The 22,374-nt window shown below is 33.2% G+C and overlaps 1 protein-coding gene across 1 annotated transcript; it reads left to right on the forward strand.

Annotated features, from left to right (window-relative positions):
* The first annotated feature begins 298 nt into the window (after nt 1–298).
* LOC103507754 (activating transcription factor 3) lies at nt 299–19,135 on the forward strand. Its single transcript, XM_026822365.1, has 4 exons — nt 299–606; nt 4,631–5,255; nt 17,972–18,354; nt 19,072–19,135. Exons 2-4 carry the CDS (start codon nt 4,836–4,838, stop codon nt 19,133–19,135), a joined length of 867 nt encoding a protein of 288 aa, XP_026678166.1. The 5' UTR covers nt 299–606; nt 4,631–4,835.
* Nucleotides 19,136–22,374: the final 3,239 nt, after the last annotated feature.

A 22,374-nucleotide genomic window follows, 5' to 3' on the forward strand; every position in this document is an offset into this window, starting at 1 on the left:
TGTTTACAAAACATCATAACTCATCATTTTGGATATTTCCCATTCATAGTAGGCAGGTATAATCGCGATGTTTTTTTCGAATGATTTGAAACAATCGCGCGCTCCGAACTCTGTTATTAATTTTAAATGTACATTGAATATGATAAAAAATTGAAAAGTAGTGGGCACGATTGTAGAGTTAAGAAATTGACCAATCAGAAGAGTGGAATCTTACGTCAGACTTTATTTTTATCTCTCACTATGTTAGAGAGGAATACTTCTCGGTTAAGGTTTAACTATTGCTATTCAGCTATTCAGTTTTTCTAATTTTTCTGTCGCGTATGAACGTGCGAGAATGAACAGCTGTTTCTAACTCGCGGTTTTATTTACATGTTTCATCGGAAAAAATTTCGTAAAAAAACATTGCTTACTTAGGAAATTAGTTGTATTTTAGTGATAACTCTTTATATCCATTTGATTTAAAAATTAATTGTTACTTTCTATTGTTCTTTTACTGTTGTTGTTAATTATTAATATTTATTTTGTTTCTCTTTTTTTTTTACTTTGCAAGATTTTGTTCCTTGGGTAATTAATACTGTTCTTCCCAAGAGGATTTTTCTGTACATTGTAAGTATCTAACCATTTCTTTAAAGAACTACAATTTCCACAAAACATTGGTAGATGAAGAGTGGGCCTTTGGAAACAATAAGCACATAATAAAAAGAGAGATTGAGAAATAGGATAGAAATTGTTAGTGGATGTGTGAAAGTTACAAAATATTACTAGGGACCAATACAGAATGATAAAGGAAGAAGGAAGAGAGTGAGAGAGTTAAAATGTTGTTAGTGGATGTGCCAAAATCACCACACTTTCTTATTTCTATACTGGGATAAGAGAAAAGATAAAACATAAGTAAATATCTAATATTAGTGAAGGTATGTATCAAACTATACATTAATGAACATTGGTCACAGAATAATGACGAAAATTACTGTATCTGGTTAGGTACCTAAGTAGGTATCCTGCATTAGAAGTATTGGTAATTTTGACACATCCACCAACAATTTCAACTATTTTCTCCCCCTGTCTCCCTCTCTCTCTCTCTTTCTCTCTCTGTCTAGGTACATCATAATAGTGAATATTGGTGATTTCCACACATCCACTAAAAAATAATGTTCTCTCTCACCATCATTTGAAAATGTGTGTAGAATTCTATTTTTTACAAACATATCATGGCTTCCCTCATATTAGGCCTCTTTTCATTGTCTCATCTTTTATTACACCTCTATTAGGTGCGTTCTATGTCACATCATATCCTGCATTACTTAGAAGCGTGAAAGAGGTGCATACAGCACTTAGCATGCGGGTCATTGGGTTATTCGGACTTTCAGTTCCAAATTTGATATCTTCCTAGTAGTATCCTTCTTGATAGGCTGGGCTGTGGCCTATAGGTTACAGCCCAGCTACAGGAAGTAGGAAATTATGTGGTTCTCATACAGGAATGACAATTATTGTGTTACAATAGCTACGATATGTTATTGCAGCTGTGACTATTTTGGGCACAATCGACACGGGAGGTCTTGGACCAACTTTGGGACCATTTTAAATTGACCTTTTCCTCCTTTTTTAAAATTGCAGTGCCGAGTATAAAGTCACCGAGTGCCTGGAAAAATAGGTTTCAGGACAAATAAACAAAGATGCACAATGAGAATTGCCATATCCCCCCTTCCTATTTTGGGCACCTCTAATTAATTTTCTTCCTTATTTCAAAACATGGGAATGGGGAAGTTCTTTTTCTCTCTTATAAGAAATATACCTATATGGATAAGTTGGTGGAATCTCATTTCCTGGATCATTATGGTTCAATTTGTATCAAAAACTATTAACTTTGGCACATCAAAGAAATCTACAGTATTCTGAACGCCCAAGAAAGCGACCTTGCTTCTAGAAACAAATGAAACAATAATCTAAGTCACACAGAGTCCATTCATCACTGAGAGATAGTACTATACCCATAGGTACTTATATGAGTGTAACAGATAACAATATCAGGGAACAGTTATACGAAATTAATTATTTGACGTGTCTCAAGCCCACCTACTTAATAAGAACAAATGAAGAGTTATTACCAGTTCCTATCATTTGATTTCTTATCAACTTGAGTATCTTCGTGAATTTTATCTTATCTGATTATGTTTGTTGTAAATTGATGACTACGGACTATAAGTAGATAGATTTAAAATTTCTATAAGTCATACTTGGAAAAAATCTCATCAGTGATTACTAGTTACTAAGACATTCATTCATTAGTGGAAAGTAAATGAGTTGTAAAATGCATTTTGCTCTTATCAGCTTCAACCACAACAGTACCACTGTGAAATTTGTTCAAGGCTTATTCATAAAAAGAAAGAAAAAAAAATTGACAGCCTAAATTATCTTGAAATGTGTCATAGTAAAATGAGTTACTGCACATGTTATTGCTATGTAGATACCCTATCAGGAAACCTTACATTATATCACCATAGGTACTTTCTGTTATCGTTAGTCGTACCTATACGTACTTTTGTGTCAATGTACCTAACTATTATAGCTAGAAAAGTACATATCATAGCTCTGATGAGGGATAACATGGTTAAATTTTCTCAACTCCGCTGGGGATTGAATCCTAGTTTCCAATTCCAGGCCTGTTGCACAAAGCACTAACATTGAATAGAGAAGATATTATTCGTATTTATTCTATTTACAGCAGAATGTAAAATCCAATAGTTAAATCAGTCTTATGGGCACCGCTATTTTACTACGTTTTATTTTTCTAAGTACCTCATAAGAGGAAAATTACGGAGACAAGTTTGTCAAAGCTTAACTGATTATTTATATAGAATTTAGATAGATGAGGGATTATAGGTATTAGGTGCCTGTAGTTCTTTTCTAATTTTCCATTAATCAATAGCCTACATTACACATCAATCAAAAGCTCTCAAAGTACCCGCCCTAAAGGTACAACTTGGGAAGGTATGAGTGGGTGTTGGAACTCCGAAAAGCCAAAAAGACCATACAGTCAACACAAACAGACCATGTTGTGACTTTCATGCAGTTGACTAGGAGACGTAATAATTGAATAGCAAATTGTTTACGACAGAAAAAACTGCCACTCTACCACCCACTTTGAATTTAGTCTGTGCTCTATCGAATAAGTACTTAATAAATAATAATATCTTGTAGATAGTGTAAGGCTGCTGAAGCAGGGTCGCCATTTAGGCAGGGCCGGATTAGCCCCCCGCGGGGCCCGGGGCAGTTTCAAAGGCGCGGGGCCCCCAGTTTGGGCTGATCGAACTTAAAATTTTCAGCGCCGCAGGCGAAATTTTTCAAAAAGTAGGTAGATATGTGCCTCATGCTTTGTCACAAGTTAATTTTTGACGTACCTAATTCGTAGATATTTTCTTATCCTAATTTTCGCTGAACGCTAAAGTGAGCAAAATAAAATAGAGTGCCGCAGGCGAAATTTTTGAAAATTTTGGTCCACAATCTTGAGAAATCCAGTCTCACCAAAAGTAAATTTTTCAGCGCCGCAGGCGATTTTTTTTTTTTTAGAAAAAACCCATAATATCTAGTGTAAGTCCTCAAAGCGCGGGGCCCCCAAAAGCGCGGGGCCCGTGGCAGTCTGCCATTCTGCCTTATGGGTAATCCGGCCCTGCATTTAGGAAAAATAAATTGGGGGGAAGCGACTAAAAGGCATTATTATTCTGCAAGATTTATAAGATTATGTCTTAAAAAAAAGTACCTTAAATACTACAAAATCGTTTAACACAAGTAGTTAGCTACCTTTGCAATTATTAAATAAGAACCTAAAATAATTAAGAAAATTTTAAATAATTTTACGAATCTACGAATCTACTTAACCCCACACACAAAAAGCCCAAACTGAGGCTTAGGTGTAGGGGCTGGCCAGCCCCAAAGGACGGGTTGAGCTTCTACGAATCTACGAAAATAATTAAGAATAAAACAAACAAATCCCTTTAACGATTATTTTCTGAGTTCGTCCTTATCCTGTACAATAAAACACATTTAATTCAAAGAACTTGGAATCGTCCTAGATCTGATGCACCACCATCTCTTGTTTTTTATGTCCAATAATCCAATTAATTTAATAATCATAATCATTACATTACCAATTCCACCGTCTTCATATTTGATAAATCTTTCATGTGAATTCGCTATAATTGGTTCATTTAGCGTCAAATTACACTGTTTTCATAATACCTACTCCAATAATGTCTGCCAATATTTAGCCATGTTCAATAACTACGTACATTTTTATAACTTTTTATTTCGAATTTTAGATACATAAATTAAATAAAATCAATATTGGCTGGGAGGATAGTGTTAACTGTTAAATTCGAAATGGGTAATTTGCACCGGGTAATTTTCAAGACTCTGGATTAACTTTTACGACTAATACCAGTAAATGCTGTTAATAAGTGTACCTAAGAAGAAGATGTATGGATAATTTAATACTATACTAGGTATGTTGTGTTTTTCTGCAATAGATTAGTGGTACGAGTGCATTTTTTTCTTCTTTGATTTGCATGCATATGTAATAATAATAATAATTTATCACTAATTCACTTCCTGTGTTGCATTACTGTTTCAGATGTTTCATTGTACAGCTCACCACAAATACCAGGGTGAAACACACTCGCAATCGTCCCTTTCCTATCCCGTCATCCACAAGTAACAAAATAAAAAAAAATGTGATATTTCTTCTGTGTTCAAAAAATTCAAGTGCCTTCCGTTTAAAATATTAGTCAAGTTTTGAGGCCATAGTAAACAAAAAGTAAATCATAGAACCTAAAGTCATGTACAACCTAAACAACACAGGGACACCAATGTGTCCTCAACCCGCGTCATCCTGTCCTAAACCCACCGATAATACACCTCAAACACCCGAAATTCTTAATCTCATTTCCTGCACGAATCCTTTCGACAACTATCCCCCATTTCAGTCGCCCGCCGGGAAACTAATCTCTCCGCCAGATACTGGCTCACCCAATGGTAATTCGAGTCCACCCCAAAGCGTGCAGCATACTTGTTCCCAGATCATCAAGGAGGGACTTAAACTAGCGTTGCAGACCAAGAGACGGACTAGCTACAGTTCATGCTCGGAGAGTTACTATCAGGGAGGAACAGGTGGCAAGGAGATGACGGAGGTGTCCAGAGATTCCGTGGAGGAGGAAGAGGATGATGATGTGTCTTCATGTATCTCTAATGGAGAGGGGGTAAGTGATTTATTCAATCTTCAAGTTGGAAGAGATCCTATTTTATAGACTCATAGATCCTATCCTAGAAGAGACCATTACACCACCTGCCTCGGTGGTGTAGTGGTCAAGACGCTCGCCTGGTAAACAGGAGGGCGTGGGTTCAATCCCAGCTGAGGTATCATTACACCACCTGCCTCGGTGGTGTAGTGGTCAAGACGCTCGCCTGGTAAACAGGAGGGCGTGGGTTCAATCCCAGCTGAGGTATGGAATTTTATCCTCAAAATAATTTGAGAATTTGACCAGAATAATAGTAGTAGCCTACTGCTGGAGTAAAGGGACTTTTCAATCCTATGCGAGCAGTATAAATAAGCATTAGTATTATTATTATTATTATTATTATCTTGTGAATTGGGTCTAAAAGTGAGAAATTCTTGAATAATTAAAGTCATCTTGAATATTTTCTTCTGGAACAAAACAAGTGGATACTTGGCTAAAGATGATAAACTTATGTTTATCTCAAAGCCTGCATACCAGTTTTAGCAGGAGAGGTTCGTCTTCATTTTTCTATTCTCATAAAGTTTTTTCCTTATACAGGGTGGGGAGCATAGTTTGTCATTTGATTATTTGGCAAGACTGGAAGACATTGTTAATTTTACTTTAATAAAATTTCAATTTTAAAAACGGCATAATGTATGCTTCTGGCTGAAGATTCAATACCGGCGAGGCAGAAATTTTATGAACGAATTTTCCACGGTTCTTATTCGTTTCTATGTAGGCTTGGGCCAAAAAAGAGATAAATAAAATAATGTTCATAAAAAACGTCTCACCCTGTATAATTGCTTTGCAATGGCACGAGGACTTCTCTCTGATCTCCTCAAGGATGTGAAGACGACTCGAGATTCTGCCAATAATTAGAGATGCAAAACTATCTTAACCCCTTGCGGACACAAAGAGGTCTTGTTTGAATGGAATCCATTGATTCAAATTGACGGTGAAATCTAGGAATCCGATGAGTTTAAACGGGATTTTTTGAGCTAACTTTTCCCTTGTTAGTTTGAATCAGTCGTTATAATAAAATTACAGAACATCAAATTGGTTATATTGTTTATGCCTAATCCAAGCACATAATCCATTGCGTATTAATCATTAAGGCAAAAAGGGTTAATTTCTACTTTATTATTACATAATTAAGTGGATAAAAATAGGTAAATTCTTTCCATTAAAAAAGGAGTAAAAAGAAGTAAATAAATAATAATGCTCTTATAAATGGTAATTTATTTAAACATGGGAATAAAGTTTTAATATTGATTTATTTATGGCCAATTTATCTTTGATGAGCTGTAAACAAATGATTGAGCTTTCATGCTAACCTTTACAGGTGTTGGTTGTTAATTGCAAAATGAATGAGTGATTGAGATTCCGAGGTTCTTTTGACTGGTGATGGTTGTAATCGGGGACGACATTTAGTACGAACGTACGAATAGATAATGGAGACATTTTAAAACGAGTAGTTTTTTAGCAGTTAGTTTTGTGTAGTCGATGTACGAGAGTATACTAGTTTAGTGAAATTCAAAATCTTGGTACGAATTATCCTTAAGTAGGTATATAGCTATTCTTGAGGCTCCAAAAACGAAATAAACAATAATTTGTTTAGAATGAGGAATGCAAAGAGGCGGTATTAGGCCAGTTGAGAGTTATGTGTACGAGTATGACACCAAAGGAATAAGCAAACAAGCGCGAACACAATTTTTCAAAAATAATACAAATTAAAAATTTCGTTATTGATATAATACTTTTTTAAAACAATAATTATTCCATCATCCATAGTCATATTTTACTTATCATCAGCAAATTGTATTGTCAGACCACCCAGGGATCATCTTATTAAAGTCATACCTTCCTTACAATTTGGAGGTCAAAGTTCAAGTTGACCTCTTCACAATTTGAGGGTCAGCTTTTATTAGAGGTGTTCTCTCTTTACTTCTACTAATTGCATTTTTAAATCTTTTATATCACAGTCTGGATGATTATGAGCAATGAGTAGGTATTACCTACCTCCATGACCTTATTCTTTTCAGATCTTCTTTGCTTTTACTTATACATACGATTATGGTACCTCATAATTTTGGCATCACTAAAGTAGGTACCTAAAGAGAAAAAAAAATATAATGGTAATGAAAAATTATACAGGTAATAAAATTAATTACGGATTTAAATATTCCACATGTGAACCTTCTATGGTCTCTCAATATCTTAGTGCTCTTACCTACTAGGAACCAATTGTACACAGTGGTCAATTTGCCACATCCACCAACACTGTAAAAAAATTCGTCTAGTTAACAGTTCTATATTTTAAATACATTCTTTTTTCTCCAAGTATTATACATAATAATTCTGTATAATAATTCTTTATAGTTGAGAAAATCATGCGTCTGTCATTAGCTCATTAGACATCATAATTAGGTTACAAGTATTTATTTACTTTATTGTGTCTACAATTCTATACTGTTTCTAATAAGAGATAAACATGCGGATAAACAATGCCAGGTCAAAGTAGAAACGTGGTAACTGTGGGGTGTTTTGGTAAGAAAATAATAGTCCAGAGGGGGAAAAAATATTTCAATTTGCATGGAAAGGATTGGAAAATATTAATGAAAACACAGATTTAACAAAATTTAAAGTTCAGGTATTTTCCATAACTTTTAAAGGTTATTTCCTGAATCATGGCAACAGTTAACGAAGTGTAGCCCCCAGCTACTTGCTTTTTTTAACAGTTTCCAATTTCGAATTTCATTATGAACAATAAATTTAACAATACGTTTAACTAGCACATTTTAATTTAACCAAGATTATTTATTGTGTTTTCATCTACGTTATCAACTACACCACTAGCCAGGTAGTTGTCATGATGAAATTCGATGAACGACAACAATTTTGTTTACTTTTTTTTCGTTGTTTGTTCGTCAAACGAACGTTTTCCTCGGACTGATAACTGCTTTGTACCCTGATTGGGGTTCGAGAGAGAGAGGAAATGGGAACGTGATGAGGATGAGGCCTGTTTCCAAACAGATATTGAAGGAAAACACCCCTTAACTGATCCCTAACATTGGGTCAAAGGTCAATGCTTTATAAACCGCACGCAGCCATAGAAATGATCATTGGAATGGAAGTAGAGGTAAATTTCTGACTCATTATTAATTAATCAGCATCAGGTGTAAAATAGCTAATTACCGTCGTCGCGTCGATAAACCCACACGTATCAACTTACAATATGGTCAACTAAGTGATTATAAACACGATTAGAAATATAAATCCAGATGGGTTTATGTTTTATCAAAAAAGTATTTCACCTGGATTTGAACTTGGGTTGGTGTTACATTTCCCCAAAAGTTTTTATTTGTAGATAGTAGGAACATTTTTTTTTTCTTCTTCTTCTTCTTCTTCTTCTTCTTCTTCTTCTTCTTCTTCTTCTTCATTTTGGTACAGTTAATTATTTGCTGTTGGCATAGTTTCCCGTTTTCTATTGGCATAGTTTTGTGTTTTCAATATTGGTTGTATAATCACTAATGATTATTATACTTAGTGATTATACAACTTGGCAGTTGGCAAACTTTTTGACAAATCAACCTACCTAGTTAGGCATCTTGCGTTATTATATTTATGATAAGTTTACCTCAAAAATGAAGGTTATGTGTGGCATTCTTCCAAAGTATGAAATGCCACTGTTTTCCTTGTGTTCCTTCAGTGATATAGCCTTTACGTACCTACCTCATGAATTTTCGGTCTAACTCTGTCACGGAAAGACATACCTACTCGTAAATTATGTGTTTAACAATTCAATTACCTACTTGGTAAGTTGGTCTTCATTGGTTGGTTAATAACAATTTACAAAACTGTAAAGATTCTGTAGGAGGATAGATCAAATAAGAAGCCTCCGTACCTATTTTGTTATTGAGGATGGAAGAGGTAACCTGGCTAATCGTTCCATCCGAAATATTAATTGCCGTGAGTTGATTAGGCGTGAGTAGCTCAATATTTTATTATTGACACTCGATACTCAGTTCACGCTATCAGCAACTTTTGTTTTCAGCAACTTTTAACCACTTCAAGGTCAACTCCGGAGAAGATTTTTGTGTTCGTGACAAAGATGACCTTTGTTTATGTTTTCTGAATGTATACCTGTACAGGGCCGTCATTGCTTTCAAACTGTAGGACCTCCAATTGTCTTCAAGAGGCAGCACTAAGAATGGATGATCATCATAGCTATTGCGTTCAGTCAGCTTTCTTAATTTTCTTGTCGAAGTATTTTTGTAATTTTCAAGTTGTCAACAACAGCTTGTAAATAAGATAAAACAGTTCTAGGTCTTTAAAAAATTGAAAACTTGTAAAGAACTTCTTAGATACTGAAAAGCTTTTGCTTGTAGATCTGTCGGACTTTTATCAATAACTCGATGTACCTTCCTATTTTGCAAGAATTCGTGGCTTCTTTGGTTGTCTGTTGTAATGAACATTCATAAAGCCTTTCACGGACGATCGATTTCTATTCAGACTTTACACCTAGCATTATTATTATTGCATTCTGAATGTAAGAATAAAGATACTTGTTATTAATACCTGTGCATTGAGAGAGGATTCAAGAGACCTCTTAGTCTATTAGCTATTCGATATCCCTTTCAAAAGGATGCAATTTATTCACTTCATTTAATTACCAACTTACTTATTTGCTTTTTATTCATGTTTTATGATAAATTTCCTGACAAAGTTCAATGAAGTTTCAAAGAAGAATTGCACGCTGGAAGTACATGATGTACACTTATGTTTGACTTGATCAAGTCGTAGAATAAGTACCTACTATCTTCATGAAGTGGCGGTCAAGTATTTTATCATGCAAATAAATCTGAAGAATTATGCGTGCGCGAGAAACCTCTTGTCTCACGATTTTCAGAGACATCGTTTGTCAAAAATCTAATCGAGACATGAAATCTAATAAATAGGAAGGTCATATAATTTTATTAAAACGGAGGTAATATAATTTTATTATATTTTAGGTAGGTACATACCTACTTGAAGTAATTAAAAAACAAGAACTGTACCTTGGTACATACTTCCGATGGAAATGACCGATGCAATAGGTCAATTAAATCAAAGTACCTTCCTTCATATCTAATCGAATCGGACTTGAGTATTTGATCGATCGATTTGACTTCTACTCTAAACGACTTTTGACACTACGAATCTAAGAGATACGGGTGATAGAATAAACAGGTCCAAATTCAGATACTTCTCACTTTACATGGGTTTCCTGGATAAAAAAAAAATGGCCTTTGACCGCTCATTTTTTTAATTACTATTTTGAATTATTAGCACAGAAAATTATTTATTATAATTTTATTTTGTATTCTAGGTGTAGAATTCAGATGTATTCATTAGGAATATTAATTACCTAAGTAAAGATGTTGCTTGTTTGTTATCTACAGAATCTTAAATCTTTAGAATAGTATTGTTGTTAACCCTATGTTGTTCACAGGGCCCTTGATTTACAATCGGATTACCTTATTAGACGCTAATACAAATAAGCAAATGGTATCTACTTACCTATTTCCGAGCTTCGTGGGTAAGGAATCAAGGTTAACTCTTTTGCCGCCCGTTGCGCGTTCGTTTTATATCCTTATAAGCCGGGAACCATTAGGTATACCTACTTACAAGATTTTTACATTATCTGTAGGCTCTGGTAAACCTAGATCCGAGTTGAATGATAATACATATTATTTTCAAAGTATTCTTGAGTAGGTATTTGTAGGAAAGAGTAGATATGAATGTAGACAATATAATTGTATTCCAAGTGTAAGTTGTTTAAATTAGGGGTATTTTATTTATGTGAAATGGAAATTTTTCCTAATCCAAAATATTCCACTGTGGTCACTTTTTTTATCCCCACCACAGTGCTTTTTGTTCTGGATAATAAAATGCAAAGTCAGCTGATTTCTTCTTCCATTTGCTAGTTCAAATGCTAATAATAAAAAAAGTGGATTTGTTGGAAAAAAAAGATAATTTAGGAAAAAATCAGAGGTGTCAAATAGTTAGCATTCACAGGTGAATCCATCGATTTGTATTCTAAAGTAGAAGTTGCAGCTAGATTATTATAAGCTACAAATTCTGAAACAAAGCCCACATACGAGCTAGTCTCCGTAGTGTTTTGATTAGACAGATGTGTATGTAAGCTTTGCAATTTGCTTAATCAGAACTAATGTGAGCAGGTCACTACACAAACGTATAATAATCAAGTTTGTGTATGACTATATATAATATCTTCATTGTGTGGGTATTTCCGTTGAGGAATAACCATTATAACGTGCCCGTGGTTTATAGTCGAAGGTATTTATTTATTTTTTACGGAAGTCCCTCGAAGGAACATCGGGAGAAAAATTCTTTGAAAATGGTGAAGATTTTTGATTCAAGACGCAAGGCTATGTTTAATTTTGGGAGAAATACCTATTCTGCGACCCGTCTGAATTGTCATTTGTCGCTTAATTTATTTATCTGAAGACAAGTCGAAGGCGGTAGCATATCACATTACAAACTATGAATATCACAATAGTGAAATTACAGGTGTATTGTTAACACCTCGAGGATAGAATGTTTCATACCCGTGTAATTCACTGATGGCCATTATAAAGAAACATCTGATTTTAAATTCTTTTCACGAAAAAAAAAGAAAGGGAGGTAAAAAAACGTGCCACTTTATCTCGCGTTTTTTATCTAAAATTTCAAAAAATTAAAATGTTTTAAATTTGCCATGACTGAATAAATAAAGCCCAAGCTGTTCTCTTGGACACCGTGTCAAATTTGAAAGCAATTTGAATATCGAATCGATATTCAAATTGCTTTTATCGAATAGAATTTTATGATAAACACTAGAACAGATATTTTAACAAAGTCTAAATTATGAGATGAGCTTTAGAATGTTTCGTATAAGGCAGAGGAGGGCTTGCTTATGGGTTGCTTGGTAGAATGGTGCGGCCTGTAAAAGGATTTGCAGATTTTGAAATTTCAACGTGTTTATTTCTTTGTAGGCTGATAAGAGAAGTGAGTAGTGTGCAATAGGTATTTTCTGTAATCTAGACTTATCAAATCATAATGGAACAAACTCTATAGGTAAACAACAAACTTGTAAAGTAGGTAAAAAGTGGCAAAACAATTTATTCGATCAAATATCGATTAGGTTATTCGATGAAATGAAGATAAGAATTTTTGTAATCACTGTTGCTCAAAGATTTGAACATTTCGTTCCACGTGGATTTCAATTTCATTTGGGAAATCCTTGACAAAAATAGGTAGGTAGGTATAATATGAAATTTATGTTTAGATTATTTATAGGTAGCTTGTATAAGGATTTTTGTATGGCCCAGAGAAGATGATCATTATGGTGCTTTAATTTTCGTTTTTACTAGATACCTACCTTCTTAGAAATAGCAGCCGTATTAGAAACATTTTCTTTCGTAAGTTTTATATCGTAGTTCATGAAACCTTTTTTCTAGATCTTTTTTTTACTTCCAAAAAAGTCAGATTTAAAAAAAAGGTCCTTTTGTACATCTACTTCTAAACTTTTTCAGGACGATAAGAAAGATCTTGAATTGCTTTATGGCTGCAGAAATAGGTATAAATATCCATTCAATAAATCATAATTTCTTAATAGATACATTTTAAAAATAGATATATTAAAAAAATATATAACAAAAATATAATTAGAAAGTAAAAAAAAACCGCTCAAAAAAAAACTTTGGAACGCATTGTCTAAAACTATGCGCGTAATATTCTCAATGTGACAACAAATAAGAAGACATAACAATATTTTTTCTCAAAGCCCTATAAAGTTAAAGAAGTCATCAATCAATTCCCAGCTTTACCTTGGGAGGAATTTAGAGATGATAATTGGCACGCTTTAATAAATATTTTTAAAAACTTATAATTATTAACTAGGTAGGTACTTATTTAAAAAAGATACTTAAGGCAATCACTGATCGAGAAATCTTACTGTGAAAAAATGACAAAGGTTTTGAAGAGGATCGTCAGTATAATTGTTTTCTGTTCATTGATTTTATTATTGTCTTGTCATTTTGCCATTGCTAATTACACAGAGATGTTCTTTTGAAATTTATTCCCTTGGATTTTTCGCCATGTCTTTATAAAGTTAGATTTCAAGGAGTTGGCTCTCTTTTTCATTCCTCGACGTCACTTGAAACTGGAATGTTGTTGAGGATTTTATTTTCTAATCTCTTAACAGTCAAATATGACCCCCTTTTTCTCCCCTACCTGTTGGTTAGTCTGAACCTTATATTTATAAACTTGTAGAAAGGAGCTAGTACCAGAATATTAGGCATAAATAACTGAGATGAATGGTTATGACATTCTCAAGTTTTTGGAAAAACAAGATATGTATTACGTATGGAAGTTGGTTTTACATTTTGTACAGATTTCTATCTCTACCTTGCACATGTATTTTATTGCTGTTGTCTTATAGATATGCGATATCAAGAGGCGTTGATTAAATTATAATTATGATCTTTTATCTAGAAAGGAAGCGCAATTTTTAAAGAGAAAAAACTTCTGCTTGTCAAATAACTCACTACCTCCATCCAAACCACAGATACCAAAATGTTTTCACAGCTTCATATGCAAATTCCATACAATGATACATAACAATCAGAACTCGGCTTAGGGTGGAATATTTAATTTTGCTCACGAATATGTTAATACCAGCAAGCGCACTAAATTACAAAATATTTTGCACGATTTCTATTCAATATTTTGATCTTTTAAAAGGTTTTGTGTAATTTTTTCGCAAAATTGTATTATTTTTTTCAGCGTCCAGTGAGTAGGATTTGAAGGTTTATTGCTATGTATTTGCTTGCTTTTAGCTTTGAACGTTGAGCCGATATAAGTTCAAGTATGAAAAAAAAAAAAAAAAAAAAAATGTTCTGACTACCAGAAGAAACCGATTCTGTTTTACAATAACTTAATAAGGGGCCCCTCCCGCTCTCAAAACTACTAAATGGACGAACAACCCTCAAGAAATCAACATTTAAAAATTAAAAAAAAAAAAAAAAAAAAACGAACTACCTACACCGAGAGTGTATTAATCCAAATCGAATAGTAACGTTCACTCATAAACTTAAGAACGAGAATATTAAAGTAAACACTTTACTTAATTTCGCTCAGCATGAAGATTGAAGATCCACACAGGATATTGCATTTGACCCGAAGAGATTTAGATTTGGGTGTTGAGTTTCATCAACTAAGATATTAAACATGTTCAAGAAATGTTTAACCTGATGATTCTCATTATTATTAATCAAACTTGAACAACTAAATGATGAGGAGATCCTGTCATTTATCGTTGAGGGAGTTGTAATAAGTTTTACTTTCATAGCATTAACTCTTTCAATAACAATATATATTATCGCTTCACTGTTTCTTCTCTTAATAAAAAAATTGATGCTAATGATGCTTATTCATTCACTGAACAGGAAAAATGGCCTTTTATATAAACATTTTTTCGTCATCATGACTGCATATAGAACCAGAAGAAATGAAAATAAAACCTGCCAATTATTTTTTAAAGTCTTCCAATTATTTTTTTTTTTTTTTAATATTAACAGATTTTTAAGTAACTTTTAGTGCATAACAATCACGGTTTGGTACAGAAGTGATGGGTATTTTCTACTCGAAATTAGATTTTTTTATTACTATTATTATTATTATTATTTTTTTTTGCAACGTCCCCTCACTATTATAACTTCGCACCTACAGTCATCTCTAAGTTAGGCAGCCAGGTACTCAGGAAATAAACCATCATGGGTACCGCAAGCTTGGACTGCAAACTCGCATATCAAATGAGGATGTTACGCCCGTACATTTTTTTTTTTTTTTTTTTTTTACAAATTGGAAACAGTGTCTCGACGAGAGAAATACGAAAAATTGGGTTTGAAAACACTTTCAAAATAAGATCAAAAATCAAAATAAACCACTGCTAATTATTATAGATTTCGTTTGTTTCTAGTTTTCTAATCTGGTAAATTTTATGCATAAAACTTAAAAGAAGCTCTTTCTTCGGAATTTGAGGCACATGAATAACCTTGCTGTTTTTTACGGTATTATAGGCTACATAAAATAAACATACGTAGAGTGGTTTATGGATTTTAGAAGAGTAAAATCGGGGGTGTGCCTCTTTTCATGGTATTCAGTGGAAGCAATTAATCCGCCAAATATTTGCAATGCCCTGGCAAGTCTGATGTTTTAATGTGGGACGCAATGACAAATGGAAGATCATTTGCACTCAACTAATAAAATTAATGATCATTAGGACCAACGATTTGTAAAGGTTGAAAATTAATTACTAACTTAGTACCCATGGTACCTCTTAACGGGTCCAACTTTTTTTTTCAGAGAGATAAGTAATTGCCTGTGATCTATTTCATGTTGACGTCTTCATTTTAGGCAAGATAACTTTGACCCGAGAACACTTGACTGGTTATTTATCAAGCAGATGCGTTTTGTTGATTGGCAGAAGGTGATTTATGTTAAAAGTTTGGTGATGAAAAAAAGAATATTTACTAATCAATCCGTTCGATCCAATGAGTTCAACGCAGTCTCTCAATTTAAAAACGAGAAAATCTAAGGTAGTATCTTGCAGGTAATTCTGTTTAATTTCTCTTCAAAAGGTTAAATTAATAAAAAGAAAAAAAAATGTTCCTACTATCTACAAATAAAAACTTTTGGGGAAATGTAACACCAACCCAAGTTCAAATCCAGGTGAAATACTTTTTAGTCCGTCCTCCCTTTACTATTACAATAGTAATAAAAAGGTATAAGGGACGGACTATTGTATTCGCTTCGGTGTCTGTATGGCCTTTGAATAAATCAATTGATCTCAGTATGGTTTGAAATAGGCCAGTAATAACTATTAATAGGTAAAATTTAGGAATTAATTACGGATTTAAATATTCCACATGTGAACCTTCTATGGTCTCTCAATATCTTAGTGCTCTTACCTACTAGGAACCAATTGTACATGTATTGTTTATTATTTCCCCCGTTCCTTTACAAGTTCCGACACCTCAATAATTCTCAAGGGTTAATATATAAATATACCTATTTTAATGTTCAAATTAAACATTCATTTTTACGAGTATAAATATAATGTAATACATAGAATAAATATTACTTCAACCTGTCATTTTTTTTTTTTTTTTTTCATGCTAAGCCTGCAGTAAATATTACAAACTGGTCTTCTTCTTTTTCAAGGTAAATTTTCTTTTTTTTTTTAATCTCGTTTGTTGCCCTTCTTTTGACTTGAAGTACAAGTTTTTATTCAAATTGTGCGATATTCATTTAAAGTAATGAGTTTGTCTACTAGTTGTAGATACCTTGCATGATGTGTCCTGTGCATAGCTGCGTAGACTAGGAAATTGATTAATAAATGCAGGCAAGTAGGTTTACCCATCTAACATTGCAAATTCCACTGACAATTTTATGGGTATAGACCTGTTAATATAAAATAATTTTCAGTGTCAAAGCTTATATATTTTCACAATATCTAATGTTGCAAAGCCAAAGTTAAAGCTAAAAAAGAAAAAAAAATCTACACTCCATTTCCTATTCAATGATAAGTAAACACATAGGTACAAACGATTAATTATTAAGATAATAATTATTTAATCATAAATACCTACCTATTATAACAAATCCTATCTGAACATTCTCAAGACGGTTCTTAATACCTATTTGGTTTAGAATTATTTGCCTTCCTACCTAAGAAGGTTTGACTCAGGAGGAATTAATGTTTACTGAATTGCAAAATGTTATTAATGCTGACATATCGGTTGGTATTGAAGTTGTATTCTGTAGAAATGGCCTTACGATTCGCGTTAACTTTATTGTTATTATTAATTTGATTATTATTTATTATTATTGAATCAAAAACACGATGTAAAACATCTTGTTATGATATTTGATATTTGTAGGCACTTACAGGGTGTTTCAAGAAGATTTTTCAAATAATTTGAACACTGAATTTTATCTTCATACGAGCGATGTGACCTCCGACCTTAAATAAACTTTGTGTGTCTTTTCCAAATATTGAGAGCCAATTCTTATGTCCCTATGGATTATGGCATTTTGGATTTGTTACACAAAGTGTTAATCGAGGGTGTCCCAGTACCTAAAGAAAACAAGTCTACATAGAGGAAGGTTATATCTGAGATTGAGTTCACATAAATTAATTCCTCTTATTGTAATTATAATGCCAAATAGAGACATGTTCGGTCTTAATAATTATATGTAGGTATCCAACTTGACACCTTGGGATTATAGTTATCTAGCCAAATAATGCCTCGTGTAGATCATGTGTACTCAGCACTTGCTGCTGGTTGAAGGTCGGGGAATACTTGTTGGGGATTCTTCTCATTTTATTATATATTTATTTTATAGAATAATAAGTACCTATATAGTTACATGGGCACCAATACATAGGTAGGTAAACATTATTATGATAATATTATGTAAGAAATTAATGAACAAGATTGTGGAAAAAAACCCGTCACTATACCTTTTTTATTACTATCGTAATAATAAAGGAAGGACGGGCTAAAAATGGAATATGTTTCTCCTATTCTACGTTTTTTCAATACGATCCGTCTGAGTTAGTCATAAATACCTAAAATGGGTTTCTTTTCTTTCTCATTTTTCAGGAATCTGAAATTCTTGAAACTCAAAATCTCGATCTAAAATCTCAAATTCAAGAGCTTGAAACACAAAGGCGACGTCTGGTGGATATGCTGAGTATACACAAACCTTGCTGTACGAAGAAAGACGGTGTCCAATTCTCCAACATTGAACCCATTAACATTCCGTTTATTCAACCATTCCATAACAGTAATACTAGTACGACTAGCAGTAGTAGTATCAACAGTAATATACTTGATAGTAGTAATGTTCACGATACTGATAGCATGTCGCAGGAAGATCAACCTTCGTCCCAAATGTTCTCAGTGGCGGATACTATGAACTTGTATGATGAGTCTGACCGTATAATAAAACACAGAAGATGTGTGGGATGGTAAGTAAAATATAATTATGCAAATACCAGGGCAGCATCATAGATTTAGTACAGCAGATACTGAACCATTTTATCAGAGTAAAGGTGAGCAGAACCACTGATATTCCGATTTTAGAACACAATCTCCACAATTCCTCGAAGAATATAATAAAACACAGAAGATGTGTGGGATGGTAAGTAAAACATAATTATGCAAATACCAGGGCAGCATCATAGATTTAGTACAACAGATACTGAACCATTTTATCAGAGTAAAGGTGAGCAGAACCACTGATATTCCGATTTTAGAACACAATCTCCACAATTCCTCGAAGAACGAAAGCTCCAGGAGATTTGAACTCAACCAATTCCTAATTTAATTAAACCATCTATTATTTATTATTGATTCTGAAACTAAAATGTTCATTGAAGATTTCAAATGATACCACCAAGATTTCCGACAGGTGAAGACTACGGAACTGGTTATTATGTTTCCAGGCAAACGAACTATTACCGACATCGACAGAATGAGGCTTTAGCTTTAGCATTGAAATGGTTGTAGGTTTGCAAGGAAGTATTGACTCTCAGGTCAAGTTTAGTCATACAAAACGTTTAGATAATTACATGGCCTAGCCTATTATAACATACCATTAGATCAAAGAATTTACCGAAGGAAAAATGAAAGGACCGAGAAAAACAGAAGTTTTTCAAAAAAAGAACTGGTTATTATGTTTCCAGGCAAACGAACTATTACCGACATCGACAAAATGAAGCTTTAGCTTTAGCATTGAAATGGTTGTAGGTTTGCAAGGAAGTATTGACTCTCAGGTCAAGTTTAGTCATACAAAACGTTTAGTTTAGATAATTACATAGCCTAGCGCCTAGCCTATTATAACATACCATTAGATCAAAGAATTTACCGAAGGAAAAATGAAAGGACCGAGAAAAACAGAAGTTTTTCAAAAAATGATACTGATAGCATGTCGCAGGAAGATCAACCTTCGTCCCAAATGTTCTCAGTGGCGGATACTATGAACTTGTATGATGAGTCTGACCTCAGCAAATACGACACTGGGCAGTGTTCTAGTCGTGACCTACACGATTTGGATTCTACCTACGATATGTCGTCAGAGGTAAAAGACATCATCCTTCCATTCTGCGCTTCTACTGAAGCTTTATCTCTTGGATTACACTACGAAGACGAATCTATCCTGTTAAACAATAACTACGACCCGTCCCTATGGCATAGAACAGATAATAATGTGTATAGGACTTCTCATTTTCAGGAAACGTACCGCTCGAATAGTGCGAACAATAACAATCTAGTATCTCATTATAGTAAAATTAAAGACAATAATGTTAAGAGTAGCAATTTAGTTCATAGTAAGCAATCTACTGACAATCATGATGGTTTGTTACCACAATGACCGATAGTTGTGTTTCTGTTTTAGATCAATATCGATAGCACGTGCAATATGATATTGGAGACAATATAGGTACAAAGAGTAGGTTGCTACCTTGTTTCAAATTAATCCAGTACCTACATTAGTTAGGTAGGTACAGGTCATGTTACTTCTGACAGGAAAGTAAGTACCTACTTACTCTCCTGTCAGAACTAAAGTCTATCTATTACCTATTCTAACGAGACAGGTACCTATGATCCAGTCCTGGTACTTTTACGATAAAAATTGCCTGATGTGACAAACCTCACACTATGTACATGCAAATATTTACATAATTTATGTACAGTAGATCATGACAATTAAGTTACATGTTTAGTAAAATATTCAAAGTACAATTTTTTAGTTTTATTCATTAGCAAAGTTGATCCGTCCTGTTTTGAAAATCATTTTATTGAGTACTAATGATCGCAATGTTATCTGCAATTTCATTATGTGATACTTGAAGAGGCACCAAAGAGTCCATGGTCGCGTTACAGATGATTTAGATTCATTAGACAGAGGCTTCGTTATTTATTACCAATTGTTCCAATCCCACAATAGGCTAATCATTTACTGATTTACAAATGTCCCTACATGATATGCAACCCCTTTGCTCGTATGTCAATCTGCAGGTAGGTAATGTGTCACCTTCTTCTATCGTTAGATATCTACCGTATTAAACTAAGAAGCGGTATGAAGAACATAAGAAGGTCTTGTAGTTTTTTTTTCTGTCAATAATTTTCGTTATTATGCCGCTTCCTAGATTCCTATCGCCTATCGACGCCTATTTGCCCTCGAGGCCTACTGATTGCTACAGAGCCTAGAATGCCTATCTGGTACCTATACCTACCAATATGGAAATGTTAATATGATGCATTTTATCATTGAAATAAAACTATTTACTATGCAGATTTGTTTCCAGCAATATTTTTTTATTGTTTCAGAAAAAAATGAGTAAAACGTATCTGTTACTTTTAATATTAACACGTTGAACGAGAATGTGACCGATGCAATTCCAACGAATATTTTTATTGCACTAGATTGAGCTAGTATTTTCTATCAAATTTTATGAAGGTAAATAATTATTTTTTTTAAACATGGCCTATAACACCATCTAAAAGCTTAGATAGTATTATAGGCCTCCCTCTCCCTGTCCTAGAAGTTTTTCAAATAGAGAAATCAACAATGTTATTGCCTGACAAAGGGTTAAACTTGTAACAATAGATAATGCAAAGCTCATGTGAATATTATATTGCATGAATATAGGCATTGTTCAAATCTGCAGGAAATTAACTTCTGATCAAAAGGAAAGATTTTTTTTTATTTTTTCATCGAGGCATCATGATTTTTATCATCAAGGTAAAAAGAATACTTACTATTAGCTTTATGGATATGGACCTATGGTCCATTCTAATGGCCGTACAATATGATAGTGAAAAGGTATACCTAATACCTTATGTACATCATGTAGGTAAGTGACCTATGTACTTTGAATAATTTGTCCATTGGATAAATTGAGCATACGGTAACAAAATTAATCCATCAATAGGTCTTTAGATAGGTCAGAGGAGTTTGAAGGAAAAATGACAAGATGTTCCATCTAAAAGAAAAATCAGGGGTATACATATAATGTTAGACCATGGACAAGCTCCGAATGTCTGCGTCTCCTTACAAAATTTACTCATCGAATAAATGATCAGTCGGAAAAATCAAGTTTTCATTTCTGACAGATATTTTCCAAAAATGTACCTATGTGGTGCTCTAGATATTATTGTTAAATAATAGATATTAAATTTGTAGATATTTTATAAATACTTTTCTCGATTCTTTGTGCCATACTATACAAACTTTTATGACTTTGGCGCTGTTATTGCTTTCGATGTTACCTGTACTCTTATTTGAGTTGTAGATGTTATCAACACATCTTCACTAGGTAGGTATCTTTATAAACTCACAAGACTGAGTCCATGTCGAGTTATATTATTGTCAATTTAGGATTTAAACCCAGAATCAAAATACCTAATAAGTATAAAGGCCAAGTAAGACTAACAATTGACTACAGTCCAGGTTATTATTATTTGTCTTAAAATAGTACAAATTCTGTATCTTTTTTGTTTATTATTTTTACCTTTTTTACTTCCTTTAATAATTAAATTATTTATTTACGTTTGATTCTTATTTCTTTGTGCCATGAAAACGAAACGGTCTAAATTATATTAATTTGTTATATTTATTATTTTTTCATAATAATTTATTATAATATCATTCATACAATTCATGTTCCAAGAAAATTTATAGCCTATATAATATTTCGATGCCTGAGCCTGATTAATAATTCGGTGTTTAATGTTATTTCTTACAATTTGAAAACCATCCCAAGGCATTATCTACTTATCAAATATGGGTTTTTCTTGTAAATGAACGTAAATTGATTCTTCAAGATGTTTTCTACAATAGTTTATGTTATTTATTTTTGTCTTTCCTCTGTATTTCTGCTTGTGATTTATTTACTATTATATATTAAAAAAAAGTACTTATGTTTAAAATAAATAAACATTATAATATATAATATCATTAAAAGATTGTGGAAAAAAAATCC

The sequence above is a fragment of the Diaphorina citri genome, unplaced genomic scaffold (assembly GCF_000475195.1).
Source record: "Diaphorina citri unplaced genomic scaffold, Diaci psyllid genome assembly version 1.1 scaffold17, whole genome shotgun sequence".
Lineage (NCBI taxonomy): Eukaryota > Metazoa > Arthropoda > Insecta > Hemiptera > Psyllidae > Diaphorina > Diaphorina citri.